The sequence below is a fragment of the Cervus canadensis genome, chromosome 11 (assembly GCF_019320065.1).
Source record: "Cervus canadensis isolate Bull #8, Minnesota chromosome 11, ASM1932006v1, whole genome shotgun sequence".
NCBI lineage: Eukaryota > Metazoa > Chordata > Mammalia > Artiodactyla > Cervidae > Cervus > Cervus canadensis.
The window spans coordinates 18010471-18032255 of record NC_057396.1 but is presented as its reverse complement, the minus strand read 5'-3'; the positions used below and the strand labels follow the sequence as shown (position 1 = coordinate 18032255).

Below are 21785 nucleotides of genomic sequence, written 5' to 3'. Positions count from 1 at the left end.
GTCAGATAGTCATTTTAAATTTTTTCATCCCACGTCACTCTCCTCATCTTCACTTCTGCTACCCCATGCAAAAAAGAAAAAAAAAATGAAATGAAACTTAAAAACAATTATAACACACAGTATATTTACCAAAATAAACATCCTGATTAGATGACTTTCTCACAGTCTCACTATCTTCCTAATAAAGGCAAAATTTTCAAAAATAAACTTTTATTAAACTTTGAAGCAGAGTTTTACCATAATAAACAGACATTTGCCTAATAATTGAAATATTGCTCACTGAGGCTACTGAAAATTCTATTCAGTTATACAGTACCCCCCCCCCAATGCCTTTTAAAAGTAAAGGGTGGAGTAGGAATGATTGCAACATCTAGTCCTTCTCTTATGAAACCCTTACCACATTTGGTACCCTTGATCCCATGTATATCTTGTATTTCACAATAAGCTTCTTTGCTGCAAGCATTTTTGCTACAGACATTTTGGACATATAACCATATAATTAGCCTTATGGTAATTTTGCTAAAAAAATTAAATGGTTGACAGTTTGTTTTGACATATACAATATAAAAATCATGACAGATGACAATGATTTGCCCCAAGAATTGGTTTCATATTTTGAAATATACTACATTGGAGTTGAAAGAGACCAAGGGCCTTGAAGACATAGCATGAACCCACATTTCCCTTAGAACTCTGAAATGTTTATCAAGGACAAATGGCAATATGCCAAGAACAAAAATTAGTGTGCAAGGCTTTCACAAAAACTCAGGCACAAATATGTATCCTAGTACCTAGTATTTGAAACTTGATGCCGCTCCTAAGAAATTTTAGCAAAAAATTAAACAGTGCAATGCTGAGCAAGAGACAAATCAACAATCTATATATATATACATATATATGTGTACATATATAAAATATTGTGAATGAAAGACTTGGAAGACAAATGCTTTAGTATAACCCATGAAATAATATTGAATTAATAATATGAATTGTGCAGTATTGACATGAATCTATACACATTTTATTTTTTAGCTTTTTATTTTGTATTGGAATATGGGAGATTAGCAATGTTGTGATAGTTTCAGGTGGACAGATTGGGAACTCAGCCATTCATACACATGTATCCATTCTCCCCCAAACTCCCCTCCCATCCAGGCTGCCACATAACATTGAGCAGAGCTCCCTGTGTTATACAGTTGGTCCTTGTTGGTCATCCATTTTAAATATAGCAGTTACACACATTTTAAATGTGTTCACGTGTTTTGTATTTTACAATAAAGTCTTTAATTCTGTTGTTCTAATGTTTCATTATGTCCTCCTTAATCTCCCTCATTTAATTTTTGTTATTTTATCTTTTATGGCAGAACTGCCTTACAGCCAGTTCATTATTTGGTTAAAGTATTTGCTGCAGACATGCTTGTGGCAAAAATGTCTATAGTAAATAAGCTTACTTATGGCAAAAAAAGCTAGATCACCCTCCTCCCCTCATCCCAACCCCACCCTACCCCCACCTATGGTTATTTAACTCAAATCCATAGTTGAGTTGATCTTATAAAATGTTTTCCTCCTCACATTCATGAAAATGCCTCATATTTTTTGAAAATCTAGAGTCAAAACTAGCTTTTCGCAGAGCTTTTGAAGCTTTTGAGCAATAGCTTCTGCAGATTGGAATCAGGCTCCCACCTCCAAACAGGATTGGAATGTCCCAGAGCCAGGGGTAGATACAGTGCCCCAGCCCACATCCCCAGGCCTGGAGCTTAAAAACTAAATTAAGGAAAACATGATGAAGAAGATTCCTGCATGTCCCTCCTCCTGGCCAGCTGCTTACACAATCATATTTTATGACTTAGTGAATAATCGGATGCCTCTTGATAAAAGGGCCTTGTCTGCTCTTAAACAACCCCACCATAGAGTTTCACAATAAAGTGTCACTCTAAAGAACCGGAGAGGGGCTTCCCTGGTGGCTCAGTGGTAAAGAATCCGCCTGCCAGTGCAGGAGACACAGGTTTGATCCCTGCTCCAGGAGGATCCCATGTGCCGAGGGGCAGCTAAGCCCGTGCACAGCTGTTGAGCCTGTGCCCTAAAGTGCAGGAGCTGCAACCGCTGAAGCCTGTACCCCTAGAGCCTCTGCTGCACAAGAGAATCCCCTGCAATGAGAAGCCCATGCTTGTCACACTAGAGAAAAACCTGTGCAGCAAGGAAGGCCCAGCACAGCCTGAATAAACAAATAACTGTTTAAAAAAAGAACTGGAAAATTGGAGCTAGGATCATCTAATTTATTTTACACAGGGCTTGTGATTACCTTTCAGTCCTGGAGTACAATAAAGGTATGTATAGTGTGCTTAGCCAGATACCTAGCAGGCATGCAAGTATATGCATGATAAATTTTTCTTTGATTTTTGTCATAAAATTAGGCTTTCCCCTATCTTTTAAGAAGTTAAAGCCTATGTTTTAGAAATTTTTCCTTAATATGCTATTCATCACAGCACTACACTTAAAATTTTGTTCTAAATTGTTGAGGTTGCTACAAAGAAGTATGATTTGAGAACAGTTAAACGTATTTCACAGTGAAGAAATAGTACTTATAGAGGAATAGGCAAAAGACAAAAACTAATCCAAATGAAAAATCTGGTTATATGAGTTCTAACTAAAGTGTTATAATCATGTAGCTGTGTTTTACTCTCATTTCTTCCAAGTAGTTGCAAGAAAGGGATACTTTTTGCCAAAAGTTTTTGAACTTTTGTTTTGTTTCTTATTTTTAAGACTATTTGGAGCAGTACTTAAATTTTCCTTTAATTTTTACTTACACTAGTTTTGTTTAAATGTAACTATAATTGGAAGAAAATTACTTGTGATACTGTATTTTTGATTCATCAGACCTCTGAGGAAAAGTGCATTTTTAATCCTGTAGGAATCTCATCTCAAATTAATTTGGGAGTTCTGCTGATGGCCTGGTTTCTGTTTTTGGAGGGGAAAAGACTTTTGGTTGAGTGCTAAGAGCTGGTTATTGTAATTCAGAACCAGCTTTCACGTCCCTTCTCAGATCCAATGGTGGTTGTTATTTCGTAACTTGTTATTCCAGCTGTGGAGAGTTCATTGAGATGTTACAAGTTATTATCTTTCAAGTGTAGGTTTTAAGATTTAATGATGTTTTTCTTCAAGACAGATCATAACTGTGTTTTCCACTGAGATTTTAAAAGAGAGGTATTGTCACTGCCCCATTTTGAAATAACAGATTTTTGCTCTGACTTTTAATCTGACTTTTAATGTAGGTGCAGCCACTAAAATTAGTCTGAAATTATGAAAATTTGATAGATTGACCCAGAAAAGAGGTAATCTTTATGATGACACATCTGAATCACAAATATCCATGGATATTACTACTGGAAAATAGAACAGAGAAAGACTTTGTATCAATCATCTTCCTACTTGTTAACTACTCTAAAAAAAAGTATGATAATAGGTGACCTGACTACAAAGAGGTTTTCAAAATTACTCTGCTGCTGCTGCTGCTGCTAAGTCGCTTCAGTCATGTCCGACTCTGTATGACCCCATAGACGGCAGCCTCCACCCAGCAGTCTCTGCCGTCCCTGGGATTCTCCAGGCAAGAACACTGGAGTGGGTTGCCATTTCCTTCTCCAATGCATGAAAGTGAAAAGTGAAAGTGAAGTCGCTCAGTCGTGTCTGACTCTTAGCGACCCCATGGACTGCAGCCTACCAGGCTTCTCCGTCCATGGAATTTTCCAGGCAAGAGTACTGGAGTGGGTTGCCATTGCCTTCTCCATCAAAATTACTCTGGATATAGTTAATTGACCTTTCCTTGCCCTTCACTAATATTTGACCATATGACAAATAGCCACAGTTCCGTAATGACCTCTACTGTGTTTGGGACTGGGGCTTCCCAGGTGGCTCAGTGGTCTGCCAACACAGGAGATGCAAGTTCAATCTCTGGGTTGGAAGGATCCCTTGAAGAAGGAAATGGCAGCCCACTCCAGTATTCTTGCCTGGGAAATCCCAAGGACAGAGGAGCCTGGCAGGCTGTAGTCCATGGGGTCACAAAGAGTCAGACATGACTGAGCGACTGAGCATGAGCTTGCACGCACGCCTGTCTGGGAATGTGCTTGGCATTAAGGTGTGTGACGTAGAAGGTGAGGGTCTGATTCTGCCATGAAGAAGCTGATTAGCTAGTAGGGAACATGCTCACCTAGTTAGCTAACTGCAACACTTAGGAGTCACAGCTTCCATATTAGCAGTATAAACATGACATATAAGTAACAAGTTGTGCATTCCCTTTCTAAGGCACAAAGGTAAAGTTGCTGATTTGATTTTCCAACAAGAGTTAAAATTATTCAGTTACAGATTTTCACCTGTCTCCACATTGTAGGCGGGAACTTATAAGCAGATAGTCAGCCATGTCATGTTATGTTGTAAGCAGGAACTTGTAAGAAACATAGGGCCAGGACCAGAATTCTTTATTTTTAAACTTTTTATTAATATACGTCAACCTGGAAACTGTTGGATGTATCCTACTTGTGTCATAGTCTAGTTTCATCACACCCAGCCCCGCCCGTGGTCTCCGTATAAGAGTCTCAAAGACCAGAAAGGATAATGTACCAGAGACATGGTATTTAATGTACGTTACGTGTGGGGTGCTGCCCCATGCTTCCAGAGCCCAGCCGCAGTCTGGAATGCTTTCTTCTCCTAATATATGAGAGCCCTTCTAGGGGGAACACAAGGAGAAGCTCTAAGCATCTCTGCATGAAATTATTCACCAATGCCACTGGAATATAAAGTTCTAATATAACAGGGACTTAGTTTAATTTGCTACTCTATCCCTACCACCTCAAACAGTACCTGGCACATATGAATAAATATTTGTTGAATGGTTGGATGACTGATTACTCTATTATGAATCTCACAAATGTCTTCATACATTTCTTTTAACTAATGAAATAAAAAGGATTTACGTTTGCCAGACTCCGCCTTGTTATACTAGTTTGCTAAAATGTACACAAACAGGAGATTTCAGCCTAAGCAGGTTGTCCTTTATCCTTACCACTATAGTCCAGACTCCAGTTTCCCTCTGGTTTTTGTTAGAAAAATATCAAAGCATACGTTTCTATGGGTGCACATCATTGAAGGGTTGGCACCGACCTCCATGTAGTCCAAAGAAGAGAGAACTTAACTGTACTTTCCAATCAAGTGTCTTCTTTCTAATGTTTCTAATACATACTTAATCTGAGAGTAACAATTTAAAATATTTATTTTTCCCCTCTATATAAGGATTTTCTACGAAATATTCCAGGAAGCATTTTCTCATCAGATCTCTATGATCACTGGGTCTGTGTAATGGATCAAGGAAATGATGAAGAGAAAATAAATGCAGTTCAAAGGTAATTATTCTGATTTGGTCATTTCTCAAAAATGCTTTTTAAAAAGCTTATATTTTGTAAGCTTGTCTACTAAGGTAGCGTGCATGTGCTTGCTGTGTTTAGTAACTCAATCATGTCTGATTCTTTGCAACCCTTTGGACTGTAGCCCACCAGGCACCTCTGTGCATAGGATTTCCCAAGCGAGAATACTGGAGTGGGTTGCCCTTTCCTCCTCCAGGGGATATTCCCAACCCAGAGATTGAACCCACGTCTTCTGTGTCTCCTTCATTGCAGGTGGATTCTTCACCCACTGAGCCATAATCACTATCAAAATCACATCCCTGGGGGCCAGTTTAAATATAGATTTATTCTAGCTACTATCACTTTTATTGTTGCTTTTCCCTAATCCTATTAACATGGAATACTTGACCATTTTACACATTGTGTACATCTGAATCTGATAGGAGCTGAAATCCATTAGACCAAGAGGTAATACAGTAGACTCAATCTGTAATTTATATCTTAGTTTAACCAGACTATTCCTTATATAGTTCATTTAGCAACTGAATTCATAAAGAGAAAATTCCTTCCCCCTCAAGGGTCTCACAGTCTAGTAGAACAGATAGACAAAACCAATAATTACAAAGTAGTATAATCAGTGCTTATAAAGAGATACCTGGAGAATATGTGGCAATGCTTCAGAGGGACAGTTAACTTGTTGAAAAGTGTCAAGGAAGAAGGGAGTCTCAGTCTGATCACAAAGAATGCATTGTTTATACTCAATGCAAAGAGAAGTTGCTGGCAGGTCTCGCCACCCCAATCCCTTACAGGAGTATAAGAAAGAAAAGTCTATTAACAAAAAGCATACTTCCAGTTCTGTGAAAACCCATGAATCCTAAAATCATTTATTCGCATATGCTTGTTTAGTGCAGTTTTTCTTGAGCAGCTTTCAAATACAAGTCATTATCTACACACTGCTATTGATGGACACCTGTATCAATAGAAGAACATAGTATACTGTTGAAGACACCAGAATCAAAGGCACGTAACAGAATTGTGTGTGTTTTGGCGGAAATCATTCAGGGGCAGTGACTGTCAGATCCTGTATTTTGTTGCTCATTGTCTAAAACTTTATATTCTACAAATGGTTAAAAAGATGTTGTTTTAAAGAGAGTTAGACTTATATCTCTCATACAAACACAAAATGAGGTTTTATTTAAAACATTAATTAGAGAACTAGTAAGATATTACTGCAAAGTCAAAAGAGATTTCAGACTTTCACAACTTACATAATTAAATCAGAAATGCTGAAATGAATTTATAAATAGATGCAAAACTGGCTTTTACTGCTAGGGCATGGGGCGCGGTGAGTGGGGCAGTGTACGTGCAAATAAACCATTTATCTCTCTACCAGATAAGATTTTTGAGTCTACAGGCAAGTGTTAAGTGCCCTGCTATCAGTGATGTGCAGTTTGCAGAGTCAAATAACTCAACCCCTGTGACCCAGATACCCCAGAGGATGATAACAGTACCTTACTTTACTTTCCATTGAATACATCCAGGAATCCTTTGGTTCATTTCCATAGCTTTCATAATTTGTCCCTTCAAAACAGTACTCATTGTCAGTCCACAGTGCTGAGGAAATGCCTTGCTATTGTTATGCAACAGGACTCCAAGTACCCAATTTTCTCCCCCAGGTTACAGATTCTTGTTGGAAAAAAGCAACCACCATGACTATCAACATTTGTATCTGTTATCTGTATGACAGTAAAAATCATTTTTAGTGAATGATCATTTAAAATCCTTTATCAATTACAAAATGGAAATGGTAGAAAAAATATTATTATGAGCTTGCCTTATATGTGAGAGTGATGTCAGTGAGATAGAGAGATGCGGGGCAAAATTGACCTTGAGAGCTGCCGGAGCAGAGAATTGACCTTTCAGGATGGACCTGCGAGTCTCATGGCCAAGGTTTAGGTTTTTACCAAGAGACAGAATCCTGTGTTGCTTCTTGGAAGTAAAGGAGCTACATATTAGTAATAAGTAAAGGAGTATTAAGTATTACATATTAAATGTAACTATTTAATTTCATTAGAAAGCTTTTTGGGGGTTTTGGTTGAGAATATTCGGGAATGTTATAGGGTTTGATTTGCTTAAGATACTTTGCAACCGTTTCAGGTAAATGTTTCAGACAGCATCTTTTTATGAATTACTTTTTTGCATTCTTTTACATTTTCATTGGATTATGAAATAAATAAACCTCCAGCGCTCACTTTCTCTCCTCTTTACAGGCAGGCCTCACTTCGCATGTACCCTGTTAACAGACGTTCCTGCATGTCTGAACTGTGAAAGTGAGGACTCCCTGGCAATGCAGATTTTCTATGCAATGTTTGCTTACAGCGTGCATTTTTCTGTCTGTAGGCTATTAGACCAGCTTCCGAGAGCCAATGTTCTTCTCCTAAGGTATCTTTTTGGGTTATTACACAACATTGAGCAACATTCTTCATCCAATCAGATGACCGCATTTAACTTAGCAGTGTGCATCGCCCCAAGCATCCTTTGGCCTCCTACTTCCTCCAGCCCAGAACTAGAAAACGAATTTACAAAAAAGGTAACGAAGTTTTTTCTTTTTCTGCTCTGGGGGACCAGTTCCCCTAAACTTCGGGGTATTAATTCTGAAAGATACATGTTTTCTGAAGTGAAAATACTTAAGAAAATAAGTACTATATGTACTAAGTACATATCATTATAAATTTGAGTTCATTGAGTGTTTTATCCTATCCTGGTAGACGATAGGAAAGGTAATTTCTTGAGCACAAAAGTGATAGCAGTTGGATTGCTTCTGTTTTCTCTTTAAGGAGGAAAAACAACTATGACTGACTTAAACCATAGAATGATACGATTGATATGATTTTAGAAATAAATAAGGACTTTCAGTTCTAATGAGGTGGATGAACCTAGAGCCTATTATACAGAGTGAAGTAAGTCAGAAAGAGAAGGACAAATATCGTATATTAATGCATATATATGGAATCTAGAAAGATGGTACTACTGATCTTGCTTGCAGGACAGCAAAGGAGACACATGTAAAGAACAGACTTCTGGACACAGTGGGGGGAGGAGAGGGTGGGATGGTTTGAGAGTATCACTGGAACATATACATTACCATGTGTAAAACAGATAGCCCTCTGTCTATTTAGGGGGTTTGCTCTATGACGAAGGGAAGCCAGAGCCAGTGTCCTGTGACAGCCTAGAGGAGTGGGATGGGGAGGGAGGTGGGAGTGGAGTTCAAAACGGATGGGCCATATGCGTACCTCTGGCCAATTCACGTTGATGTATGGCAGAAACCATCACTGTATTGTAAAGTTATTAACTTCTAATTAAAAATTAAAATAAGTAAATTAGGACTTTGGAATTAGGTCAAGGTTGAATTCTCAGCCCTAACACTTGCTCGATGTACAATCTTGGGCAAAATTAGTTACATTGATCCAGTTTCCTCATCTAAAGAATGGAGATGTTGCTAATACCCACTTCATACATTATTTAAGTTGGTGCAAATGCAGTTTTGGACTGTGAATTTTATTTTATTTTTTTTTTTTTAATTTTTTTATTAGTTGGAGGCTAATTACTTCACAACATTTCAGTGGGTCTTGTCATACATTGATATGAATCAGCCATAGATTTACACTTATTCCCCATCCCGATCCCCCCTCCCATCTCCCTCTCCACCCGATTCCTCTGGGTCTTCCCAGTGCACCAGGCCGGAGCACTTGTCTCATGCATCCCACCTAGGCTGGTGATCTGTTTCACCATAGATAGTATACATGCTGTTCTTTTGAAATATCCCACCCTCACATTCTCCCACAAAGTTCAAAAGTCTGTTCTGTATTTCTGTGTCTCTTTTTCTGTTTTGCATATAGGGTTATCGTTACCATCTTTCTAAATTCCATATATATGTGTTAGTATGCTGTAATGTTTCTTTATCTTTCTGGCTTACTTCACTCTGTATAAGGGGCTCCAGTTTCATCCATCTCATTAGGACTGGTTCAAATGAATTCTTTTTGACGGCTGAGTAAAATTCCATGGTGTATATGTACCACAGCTTCCTTATCCATTCATCTGCTGATGGGCATCTAGGTTGCTTCCATGTCCTGGCTATTATAAACAGTGCTGCGATGAACATTGGGGTGCACGTGTCTCTTTCAGATCTGGTTTCCTCAGTGTGTATGCCCAGAAGTGGGATTGCTGGGTCATATGGCAGTTTTATTTCCAGTTTTTTAAGGAATCTCCACACTGTTTTCCATAGTGGCTGTACTAGTTTGCATTCCCACCAACAGTGTAAGAGGGTTCCCTTTTCTCCACACCCTCTCCAGCATTTATTGCTTGTAGACTTTTGGATAGCAGCCATTGTGACTGGCGTGTAGTGATACCTCATTGTGGTTTTGATTTGCATTTCTCTAATAATGAGTGATGTTGAGCACCTTTTCATGTGTTTGTTAGCCATCTGTATGTCTTCTTTGGAGAAATGTCTGTTTAGTTCTCTGGCCCATTTTTTGATTGGGTCATTTATTTTTCTGGAATTGAGCTGCAGGAGTTGCTTGTATATTTTTTATAGGAATGCAAGGGATTTCTGTGTGTTAATTTTATATCCTGCAACTTTACTATATTCATTGATTAGTTCTAGTAATTTTCTGGTAGAGTCTTTAGGGTTTTCTATATAGAGGATCATGTCATCTGCAAACAGTGAGAGTTTCACTTCTTCTTTTCCTATCTGGATTCCTTTTATTTCTTTATCTGCTCTGATTGCTGTGGCCAAAACTTCCAACACTATGTTGAATAGTAGTGGTGAGAGTGGGCACCCTTGTCTTGTTCCTGATTTCAGGGGAAATGCTTTCAATTTTTCACCATTGAGGGTGATACTTGCTGTGGGTTTGTCATATATAGCTTTAATTATGTTGAGGTATGTTCCTTCTATTCCTGCTTTCTGGAGAGTTTTAATCATAAATGAGTGTTGAATTTTGTCAAAGGCTTTCTCTGCATCTATTGAGATAATCATATGGTTTTTATCTTTCAATTTGTTAATGTGGTGTATTACATTGATTGATTTGCGGATATTGAAGAATCCTTGCATTCCTGGGATAAAGCCCACTTGGTCGTGGTGTATGATTTTTTTAATATGTTGTTGGATTCTGTTTGCTAGAATTTTGTTAAGGATTTTTGCATCTATGTTCATCAGTGATATTGGCCTGTAGTTTTCTTTTTTTGTGGCATCTTTGTCAGGTTTTGGAATTAGGGTGATGGTGGCCTCATAGAATGAGTTTGGAAGTTTACCTTCTTCTGCAATTTTCTGGAAGAGTTTGAGTAAGATAGGTGTTAGCTCTTCTCTAAATTTTTGGTAGAATTCAGCTGTGAAGCCATCTGGTCCTGGGCTTTTGTTTGCTGGAAGATTTTTTATTACAGTTTCGATTTCCTTGCCTGTGATGGGTCTGTTAAGATCTTCTATTTCTTCCTGGTTCAGTTTTGGAAAGTTATACTTTTCTAAGAATTTGTCCATTTCATCCAAGTTGTCCATTTTATTGGCCTAGAGCTGCTGGTAGTAGTCTCTTATGATCCTTTGTATTTCAGTGTTGTCTGTTGTGATCTCTCCATTTTCATTTCTAATTTTGTTAATTTGGTTCTTCTCTCTTTGTTTCTTAATGAGTCTTGCTAATGGTTTGTCAATTTTGTTTATTTTTTCAAAAAACCAGCTTTTAGCTTTGTTGATTTTTGCTATGGTCTCTTTAGTTTCTATTGCATTTATTTCTGCCTTAATTTTTAAGATTTCTTTCCTTCTGCTAACCCTGGGGTTCTTCATTTCTTCCTTCTCTAATTGCTTTAGGTGTAGAGTTAGGTTATTTATTTGGCTTTTTTCTTGTTTCTTGATGTAAGCCTGTAATGCTATGAACCTTCCCCTTAGCACTGCTTTTACAGTGTCCCATAGGTTTTGGGTTGTTGTGTTTTCATTTTCATTCATTTCTATACATATTTTGATTTCTTTTTTGATTTCTTCTATGATTTGTTGGTTATTCAGAAGCGTGTTATTTAGCCTCCAGGTGTTTGAATTTTTAACAATTTTTTCCTGTAATTGAGATCTAATCTTACTGCACTGTGGTCAGAAAAGATGACTGGAATGATTTCAATTTTTTTGAATTTTCCAAGACTAGATTTATGGCCCAGGATGTGATCTATTCTGGAGAAGGTTCCGTGTGCACTTGAGAAAAAGGTGAAGTTGCTTGTTTTGGGTGAAATGTCCTATAGATATCAATTAGGTCTAGCTGGGTCCATTGTGTCATTTAAAGTTTGTGTTTCCTTGTTAATTTTCTGTTTAGTTGATCTATCCATAGTTGTGAGTGGGGTATTAAAGTCTCCCACTATTATTGTGTTACTATTAATTTCCTCTTTCATACTCGTTAGTGTTTGCCGTACATATTGCGGTGCTCCTATGTTGGGTGCATATATATTTATAATTGTTATATCTTCTTCTTGGATTGATCCTTTGATCATTATGTAGTGTCCTTCTTTGTCTCTTTTCACAGCTTTTATTTGAAAGTCTATTTTATCTGATATGAGTATTGCGACTCCTGCTTTCTTTTGGTCTCCATTTGCATGAAATATTTTTTTCCAGCCCTTCACTTTTAGTCTGTATGTGTCTCTTGTTTTGAGGTGGGTCTCTTGTAGACAGCATATATGGGGGTCTTGTTTTTGTATCCATTCAGCCAGTCTTTGTCTTTTGGTTGGGGCATTCAACCCATTTACATTTAAGGTAATTATTGATAGGTGTGGTCCCGTTGCCATTTACTTTGTTGTTTTGGGTTCACGTTTATACAACCTTTCTGCATTTCCTGTCTAGAGAAGATCCTTTAGCATTTGTTGAAGAGCTGGTTTGGTGGTGCTGAATTCTCTCAGCTTTTGCTTATCTGTAAAGCTTTTGAGTTCTCCTTCATATCTGAATGAGATCCTTGCTGGATACAGTAATCTAGGTTGTAGGTTATTCTCTTTCATTACTTTCAGGACGTCCTGCCATTCCCTTCTGGCCTGGAGGGTTTCTATTGATAGGTCAGCTGTTATCCTTATGGGAATCCCTTTGTGTGTTATTTGTTGTTTTTCCCTTGCTGCTTTTAATATTTGTTCTTTGTGTTTGATCTTTGTTAGTTTGATTAATATGTGTCTTGGGGTGTTTCGCCTTGGGTTTATCCTGTTTGGGACTCTCTGGGTTTCTTGGACTTGAGTGGCTATTTCCTTCCCCATTTTAGGGAAGTTTTCAGCTATTATCTCCTCGAGTATTTTCTCATGGCCTTTCTTTTTGTCTTCTTCTTCTGGAACTCCTATGATTCGAATGTTGGGGCGTTTCACAGTGTCCCAGAGGTCCCTGAGGTTTGGACTGTGAATTTTAAATCATTATAACTAGGCTCAAACACATCTTTATTAATCAAAATAGGAACCATTAGAATCAACACATTTTTGCCAGTGAGAAATAAGTTTGTTGATTCCTGTAGCATAAAAATCTATGCTTTGATATTCGATGAACTCTTAGGAAGTATTTTCTGCCTCCTGCTGGTTGTGGAAGCATTTTTCCTGCAAAAGCTTGTCAAGATGCTTGAAGAAGAGGTAGTCAGTTTTCAAGAAATCAGGTGAATATGGCAGATGAGGCAAAACTTCGTAGCCCAGTTCACTCAACTTTTGAAGCATTGCTTGTGCAGTGTGCGGTCAGGTGGTGTTGTGGGGAAGAATTGGGCCCTGTCTCTTGAGCAGTTCCAGCTGCAGATGTTGCAGTTTTCGGTGCATCTCATCGATTTGCTGAGCATTCGTCTCAGATTTCACCGGGATTCAGAAAGCTGCAGTGGATCAGACAGGCAGCAGACCACCAGACAGTGACCATGACCTTTTTTGCTGCAAGTCTGGCTTTGGGAAGTGCTTTGGAGCTTCTTCTCGGTCCAGCTACTGAGCTGGTTGTAACCAGTTGTCGTTTCAAATCCACTTTTGGTCACACGTCACAATCCAATTGAGAAATGGTTCATTGTTGTTGCACAGAATGAGAGAAGACGACACTTCAAAATGACAGTTTTTTTTAATTTTCAATCAGTTCATGAGGCACCCACTTAGCGAGTTTTTTCACCTTTCCAGTTTGCTTCAAATAAGTTCTTCAGCAACTCCTCATTTAGTTGTAAGAGGATCAACTTCGATGATTACTCTCAGTTGGTCACTGTCAGCTTCTGATGGCTGGCCAGTAAGCTCCTCATCTGCAAGGCTCTTGTCTCCTTTGCAAAAACAAATAGCACTGCACTATTTGTTAGCTGTTTCTGGGCCAAATACACTGTTGATGTTGTGAGTTGTCTCTGCTGCTTTATGACCTATTTTGAAGTCAAATAAGAAAACTGCTCAAATTTGCTTTTTGTCTAACATCATTTCCATAGTCTAAAATAAATATAAAATACACAGAAAGTAGTGTCATTTGCCAAAAACATAAAGCAAAAATTTCACATTAAAATGATGTATACCATAACCACATTTATTTAACAATGTATTCCAACATCAAACAGCAGAGTTCAACAGTGCAAAACCGCAATTACTTTTGCCCCAACCTAATAGTTACTTGAGATCACATACTCCTGTATTGCCCGATTGTAAGTACAGGAGCTGGGGCTTTGCTTCAGCTTTTGGGGCAAAAAAACTATGTAAAGGTCTCTGTGTATCTCACGGAGGCACAGAGCTCCCTAGTAAAATCTTAGCCCTTCCCGAAGCACCTCCAGTTAGCAAGGCTAAGGGAGAGAAATGCATAGGAAGAGACTAGTCAGGCAAAGTGCAAGTTTTTTCTCCAGCTGTCTCACCTCTTCAGGGAGAACCACAGAGGATACCTACCAACTTCCCAGCTCATGACACCTGCCTTTTGCATAAGAAATACATTGTATAAGTCTTCATCTAATGACACTTCATGAATTTTAATGAGAAAGTGTGTTTCCTCACCCCAAGTGCCCTATAGAGAATAGTTAAAATTACTCTAATTTTAAAGACAAGACAGCTGATATAAAAATGTTAGTATTAAGCCAAGGCCACAAATAATAATTAGTCTACTGATTAAAATTAATTTCTATACTCAAACTACTCTTGAAAGTATCATAGTTTTTTAGGGGAAACTGTATTGTAAAGCAAACCTGAATTTTTCTCTGGATTTTTTGGCATTTATTGTTAGAATTAGGATTCATATATGAAATGTGATCTATAGAAAGGCTGTATGAGAAGTTTGCAGCTCACTTTTGTCCCTTTTTTGTACAGGTTTCTCTGCTTATACAATTTCTGATTGAAAACTGCTGTCGGATATTTGGAGAAGAAATCACTTCCCTCTTGGGAGAGGTTTCAGTGAGATGTGATACGAGAGAGAATGCCTCAGGTATTGTGAATAACTGGATTGGGTTTTGTGGGAAACAGACAACACGTCTGTGAAGATCAGCTGGGACAGTGATTATCCTGGAGCCCACAGCAGCTCGGGTGAAGGGGGCCTCTCACCTCGGTCAGTGGGTCTAAGACTTCTGCTCCTTCCTTAGAAGGTCAGGGTATCTTAACGCTGTGGTAGGGTTAAGAAGTGTATAAGACAAGGTCCCAGACTGTTAGTGGCAGCATTATATAGTATGATGTTTTTAACCTTTTTTAAAATAAACTTTACAAGGAGCCCCAATATGTATAACACAACTGCTCTGGTTGAAACTGGAGTAGAAGGCCCAAAGGCAATAGAGACAGCCCTGTTTTTTCTCCTCACCTTCCTCTTAGAGGTCCCTGAGGCTTCTTAGAATTCTCGTGCACTGCTAAATACATTAAAAACAAGTAACATCATGGGTCAGGCTGGTCTGTGTGGGGAGTAAAGACACTCAATATTCCAAATTATGAATTCTTGTAACACCAGTTACTGGTTATGTTATCTTTGACCAATTCTTCTATGCCACTGAACATCAATATCTTCATCTACAAATATGGATAACCATCATATCTAACAGTTTTGGTTGTAGTAAAGATAATGTATAGCAAAGAACTTTGTCGAAGAGAAATTGATAAGGCTAGTAAATGGTTTCTCTGAGATTAGAGTTAATTATGTATATACACCAGCAGTGTATTTAAAAGACAGAGTCTTATTCAGAACTGGGATATATCTGGCATTAATTTCTTTATATTTTTAACTGTTTCTTGATATTATGACCATCTCCTCATTGCGTTGAGGAAATCTTATTTAAAGAAAGCCTATTTCTTCAGGAACTGAGGTAAATCTTGTATACCTCAACAGTTTAATTCTGCACTTACATCTGGGGAGATTATGAAAGATTCTTTCGTTCCTTAGAGTGAAAATTTGAACAATCTACATTTAAAAACAGAATTACACCAAACATCATCATAGTTGGGGTTTTTTATTATTTTTAAGGCAGCATGCACTTGTGTTAAGTAAAAATGTTAATCCTGGTTTGCTTTTTCGACAGATCTCTCTTGCTTCCAGCTGAATGACTCCTCCTATGACAGCTTGGAAAATGAGCTGAATGAGGATGTTGACGCCCCATGTAGTGACTTGGTAAAGAAACTTGGTCAGGGTAGCAGAAGCATGGACTCCGTGTTAACCCTCAGTGACTATGACCTCGACCAGCCTGAGATGGAAGGCCTTTTAACCCTGAGTGACTTTGACTTAGACCGTTCTAAAGATGAAGATATTCAAATGGGACAGCCCCTCGAATCCAAGCCAGTGGACACTGCAGTGTACACCAAGGCCCCACGCGCCCAGGCCCCCTCTGGCGTGAGCACACCCAGCCGCCTGTCCACAGCTGCCGCAGATGCCCCCAAGGGCCTGAGGCGACACCGCCGCTGCTCAGAGCCCAGCATCGACTATCTCGATTCAAAGCTTTCCTATCTCAGGGAGTTTTATCAGAAAAAGCTACGCAAGTCCAGCTGTGATGCCATTCTCTCAAAAAAAGATGAGAGCCATCTGAATCAGAATCAACCCCTTCAGGAAGGGGGTAAGACATGTTTTAAAAAGAGTTTGATCACAGGCACTGATAGCAAGAAAAATGCCCCTAGTAAAAATGTTAAGAAGAAAAGCTTGTCTGATAATGAGGGAAGTCATGTAAAACATTTTCCTAAATCCAAGCCAGTAGCCATTTCCGTGGCGTCTTACAGTCACATGTCCTCCTGTGATCATCCCAGGAACCAGCCCTTTGACACGGATACATCCGAATACTCCCCACCACACACTGCAGACGCCCTCAAGAGTTCAAGGAGGCAACGGCGCTGCTCGGAGCCCAGCATTGATGATGGGCACTGCAGACTGACCTATCTCAGGGGGATTTACCCAAAGCAGCAGCAGAAAGCCGGCTATGAAGCCAGTCTCTTGCATGGAGAGGAAGATTATCTCAAGCGACACAAGTCTTTACAAATGGAGGGGCAGAAGCTTATTAATCAGAGTTTGGTCATGGGGATTGAGGTGGGCAAGAGTAGTGCCGCAAACCAAAGCGCTGAGAAGGCTTTACCCCCACGCTTAAACCTCTGCTCAAGGACTAGCTACTCCAGCCTGTCCTCCCCAGGCACTTCCCCGTCTGGCTCCTCACTGAGTTCCCAAGACAGTGCTTTTTCTCAGATTTCCGAGCACTCTGTGTTTACACCCACTGAAACGTCCTCTCCGATAGACTGTACTTTTCAAAGAAAACAGGCAGAGCTTTCTTCTGACTTTAGCAGCTCTGGCCTCATTTCTGGAATTCCTGGTCCCTCATCAGGGCAGGCCAGCGGCCGCCTGGCTTATACAAAAAAGGACAGCGTAGAGTGGCATTCACACATGCATTCTGTAACTCTTCACCCCAGCACATGGTTGAAGAGTGGTGTGGCCAGTTTGAAAAACTGGTCTCTCAAAAAGAAGGCAAGGGCACCCAGACCAGAGGAAAATAAAGCGGGTTCTCTGAAAGGGCCCACGGATCCTCCTGCACATGCTTCTGGCCTTCCGGAAGCCGTCACACTGCAAGAGAGGCAGAAAGATGTGCCCCAAAGGGCAGCTGAAGAACTGGGAGCTGTACAGACGGCCCGCTGGTACAGTTCCTACCCCAGCCAGGACTCAGAGAAACACTGTAGCTCTCCGTTCAGCCTCATGGAAGACAGACTTGGGCTTCGTATGACGTCGCCTGAGGAAGGAGAGGATGGCGGGCAGTGCTCTCCTGGAACGCTGCCACAGAGAAGGTCCTCCCCCGGCTCTTTGACTGTGGATGATGCATCCAGCCCAGACTCAGGGCCGCCCGTGGTGTGTGATGCTGAGGACAGGCATTTGGCCAAAGACATTTAACCACCATAAGAACCTGATGTCTACAAAGACAGAAACAGGCTGATAATGATACAACAATTACTATGACCCCTTTGTATAAAATACCTGGGTTGGGTAGCATAAAGATAATCATTGCTAATACTTAGGACAACAAAAGAATGCTCTTTCTTGAGACTATTTGGCCAAAAGTTTAGACTAAAAAATTCTGTGACCTCAGTGTTTGGGAGGCTTTTCTATATTAAAACATGGATGGATCATGTCATGCATTTTAAGAGCCATGAGCAGACGGCTAGAGAAAGCATCTTCTGTAGAGGAAACTTGCTGTGTATGATGAGATTAGTTCCTGAGTAAGCCAGGAGATCAGAAGCGGAGAACAGGAAGTGTGGAGAGAGAGGGAAGGCTACAGAGAAACCACTCACATTCTGTGGAATGTTTTTAATGAGTAGGCCAAAATAATGCCACTAGTCAAAACTAAAGAGGTAACACATCTGATAATAAAGAAAATTATGTGAAACTTTTCCCCAAATCCAAACCAGTGGCCATTTCCATGACATTTTATATTCAGTCACATACCCTCACAGCATCATTTCAGGTATCTGCCCATTGGTGGCAACCAGAGAGGAAAAAACTGAAGTGATTTGAAAGCCATGAGTACCATGATATTGTAGGTGGTTTTGTTTTTTGGTGTTTCCTTTGTATTGCTTGAGTTTTTCCACCAGTGTTTCGTGCTCCACAGAGGCTCCACTGCACACTGCTGTGAGGAGAAAGAAGGAGATGACTGCTTGCTTCCGTGTCCTTCCAAGGTGCCTGAGCTCGGAACGTTCTCCTGTCATAAGACGGCCTTCCCCCGTATTCACTGTCTTAGTGTGGAGGGAAAGGCTGCCAGAGCGGTCCTGTCTCTTACCCAGTTGCTGCTGCAAACATGTGATCAAACCATGGCTCCTCTTTGCTGAAGTGTTTTTCTGTTCCTTACCTCTTAGTCAGCCAGAAAACATTCCTGATAAGTCATCCCTTTACTGATGGTCATTTGCCAGTTGAGAGAACAGTTTTGAGGTTGGCGGGTTATGAAGAGTCACAGAATGGAGGAGCTCTCGGGCCTTCTTTTCGACAGTCTTTGGCTTCGGATTATCTTACCTCCAGAAGTTTTTGCATATTTTTTGTTCCGATAGTTCACAGTGTATACCCCCGTTGATTTATTTCATATTGACGGACATTTCCCCTCTCTCTTGCCTTAAAGATTACACCAGTACATCTCCTGGGTTATTTCCTGGGATTATTAGGCCTGGCCAGCCAGTGTGATGTGATAGAATCAGAAATGGATGTGCTTCTTCCTTCATTTTTAAATACTTATAAGAAGTTGCCTAGAGCCCATTGAGTTCGATATCAGATGGACCTTCCCCCCACAATACTTGCTTCTATCAAATTATTTTCCTCAGCCACCCAGAAGCTTTCATGTCAAATATTTTCTCAATGTTGTCCTAAAGGTTGCATTTTTCACTTGTATAAAAAAATAATGTTTTCTGTAAGAGAGAAGTCCTTTCAGTATTAGCTACAGGTGCTACCTACCTCTAGGGGACATGGCCCTATTTGTCCTAAGCATTGTAATTAACTTTTAGAACTCTCTCAAAAGAGCTCCTTTATGACACTGGCCATCTCAGTCACAGATGTGAAGTAGATTTTACCTTTTAACTAACCACTCCTATATTTAGACTCCTAAGTGTCCATATACATCTTTTGTGGTATGATATATAAAGGCAACAGGGATTCCCCTCACCCTTAGAGCATACTACTGCAGAACCGCAAGATGTGAATGAAGATGTGAAAGCCACTCTTACGGCTTGGAGTGTCTTTCCAGAAGAAATTGCTTCTCTGCTTAACAAAATAATAGTTGTATCCTTTTTTTCTTTCATATTGGTGGTTAGGAAACCATCTACTCAGTTTGAAGCATAGAAGATGCTGAGGTTCTTCCGTAACCATTCCTGTCCTCTGTGTTCCCTTAGATACTTCTGTAACATTTAATGTGAATAATTAATATTGCTGTAAAGTATTATATTGTACGATTTGAAGACAGACTACATGTCATTTTATTATACTTCATCAATCTATAATATATTAGACCAATGCTTTATCTAAAATGCTTTGAGTTTGTATAATATATCTTGACAAATTTTACTACCATATGTTATGTAATAAATGTGTATTTTTGTACTTGCAGAAACTGCTGCTAACTTTTAAAGTTGTTTGGTTTTAAAGGCACTGATTATGGATATGTATGAAGTCCATGCTGTCTGTTAAATAAAACATCATCCTTCAGAGTTAACAGTCCCACCAGGGCAATATTGCCATTTGTAGAATTGTTTTAGCTAATGAGCCCAATTTCTGCTTAACATTGGAAATTTCGTAAAATGTAATTAATGTTGATTGGAACTTTGAGCTTTTAGTCATAGGTCGTGTGGTCAGTCTCTCTAGAAAAGGAGGGCTTTATTTCTTTTATATTTTTCTGATCTTACTGTTTACCAAACAGTTATGTTTTAAACATAAAGTCTTCATTTTTCTTAGATATTACATGTATACTGTGCTCCTAGAATCAGATACATATTGTCTGTGTTCTCATAGCAAAGAACCACCAACTCAGTTCAATTGTTGTATGAGATCTTCTTGTCTAAATTTGTGCCCTTCTGACCAGAGTATCTAATTGATTCCAGGCATTTCCAAACATCCCAGGATGTCTAGATCCAGACACTACAAGACATCAGTACTTATAAAGTCATATAAAGTCAATAAATATTCTCATTTCTCTCATTTCCCATGAGTATCTTCGCCTCCTCAAAGTTCATGGAACTTTAACCTTGAAAAAGGTTAAAAATATACACATGACCTTAGTCCAGAAAAAAAAATGATTCATTCTGAGCAGTAAAGACCTAAAAAGAAATGCAAAGATGATTTTTGCTTCTAAAGAAGAAGTGTAATCTACTAAAAACATTGAGTTCAATAACTTATCTTAGTTTTGTGGTTTTTCAGCTTTTCATGGAATGGCATTGAATTGAAAGGATCTAATGTATCCTTGAACCAGTGGCATATTTTGTCTGTTGAAACTAAAAATATTATGTATCTTAAGCCAAATGATGGTAGTGTTTAATCTTTTTTACCTGGTCATGTTTTAATGACTTGAGAGAAGTATCTGCAAGCTGTTTATTTCAATACAAAGAAAAAAAATTAACAATAAAGCTAGGTAAAATGTTAACTTCTTTAATATCTGTTCTGGTTACAAGGATGTCTCATAAGGTAAGTTTCCTGCTGAAAGGAAGAGTACTCTTGAACTGTGTGCTTCCTACCCTAAATGTGAGTCTACTCTGTTCCTAAGCCACCTGTAAATATAAATCCTTCATTTGTATTGTTTGTTTGTTTTTAAAAGGGGGGGAGTGGAATTTCATAAACTTCAGTTCTACATAGTATTGGGTGTGTGATAGAATTGGCAAAAGGCTCTGGGGTGTAATTTGGAAAATTTTGTTTCCAAGTCCCAAAGAAATATGCACAGGGTGGTAGTAGATGCATACTGTTTCTTAATTTGTACGGGTTGCTTTCTCATTGTGCATTGTCAGAGTGCACATGCATTTGTAGATCGAAGTGTTTTTCTACCTATTTAATTTGTTAAGGCAAAGTAAATGTGTTTTCTGGAGTTTGACTTTATGTGACAATAGAAGATGCAGATTTGGGAGACATTAAGATTTAAAAGCTAGGTATTTTTCTCTAGGTTTAATTTTTAGATTACAGTAACTTAAAGTTAAATTTAGACCTTCTTATAGCCTCTTGATCTGCCATGAGGAATGAATAAACTAGCTAAAAACCTGTACTTGTGGCATAGGCCCATTACTCTGAGCAAGTAAAATGGATGCTTAAAGAAATACCCAGTCTCTGCCAGATCACAGGAACTAATTGTTACTGTCTAAAATTTTCAGAAGAAAGAAGCATTTTATGTCTTTGCCCAAGAATGAGATAACTGAGAAGCAGAGAATCATCAAAATACATGAACACAGAGAAACACTGCTTGAAGGTACAGTGAATGATTAGAGAGGAGGAAAGCTAATTCAAGG

General features: G+C 39.0%; 1 protein-coding gene across 3 annotated transcripts in view; it reads left to right on the top strand.

Annotated features, from left to right (window-relative positions):
* The window catches only part of ARHGAP20 (Rho GTPase activating protein 20), a 178175-nt gene extending 156636 nt beyond the window's left edge, over positions 1 to 21539 (top strand). For all 3 annotated transcript variants that reach the window (XM_043482333.1, XM_043482332.1, XM_043482334.1), the window contains 4 exons: positions 5284 to 5393; positions 7794 to 7983; positions 14685 to 14799; positions 15875 to 21539. In XM_043482333.1, the coding sequence (XP_043338268.1) occupies positions 5284 to 5393; positions 7794 to 7983; positions 14685 to 14799; positions 15875 to 17712 (2253 nt within the window). In that variant the 3' untranslated portion in view covers positions 17713 to 21539. The remainder of the gene's footprint in view (positions 1 to 5283; positions 5394 to 7793; positions 7984 to 14684; positions 14800 to 15874) is intronic.
* The last annotated feature ends 246 nt before the right edge of the window (positions 21540 to 21785 follow it).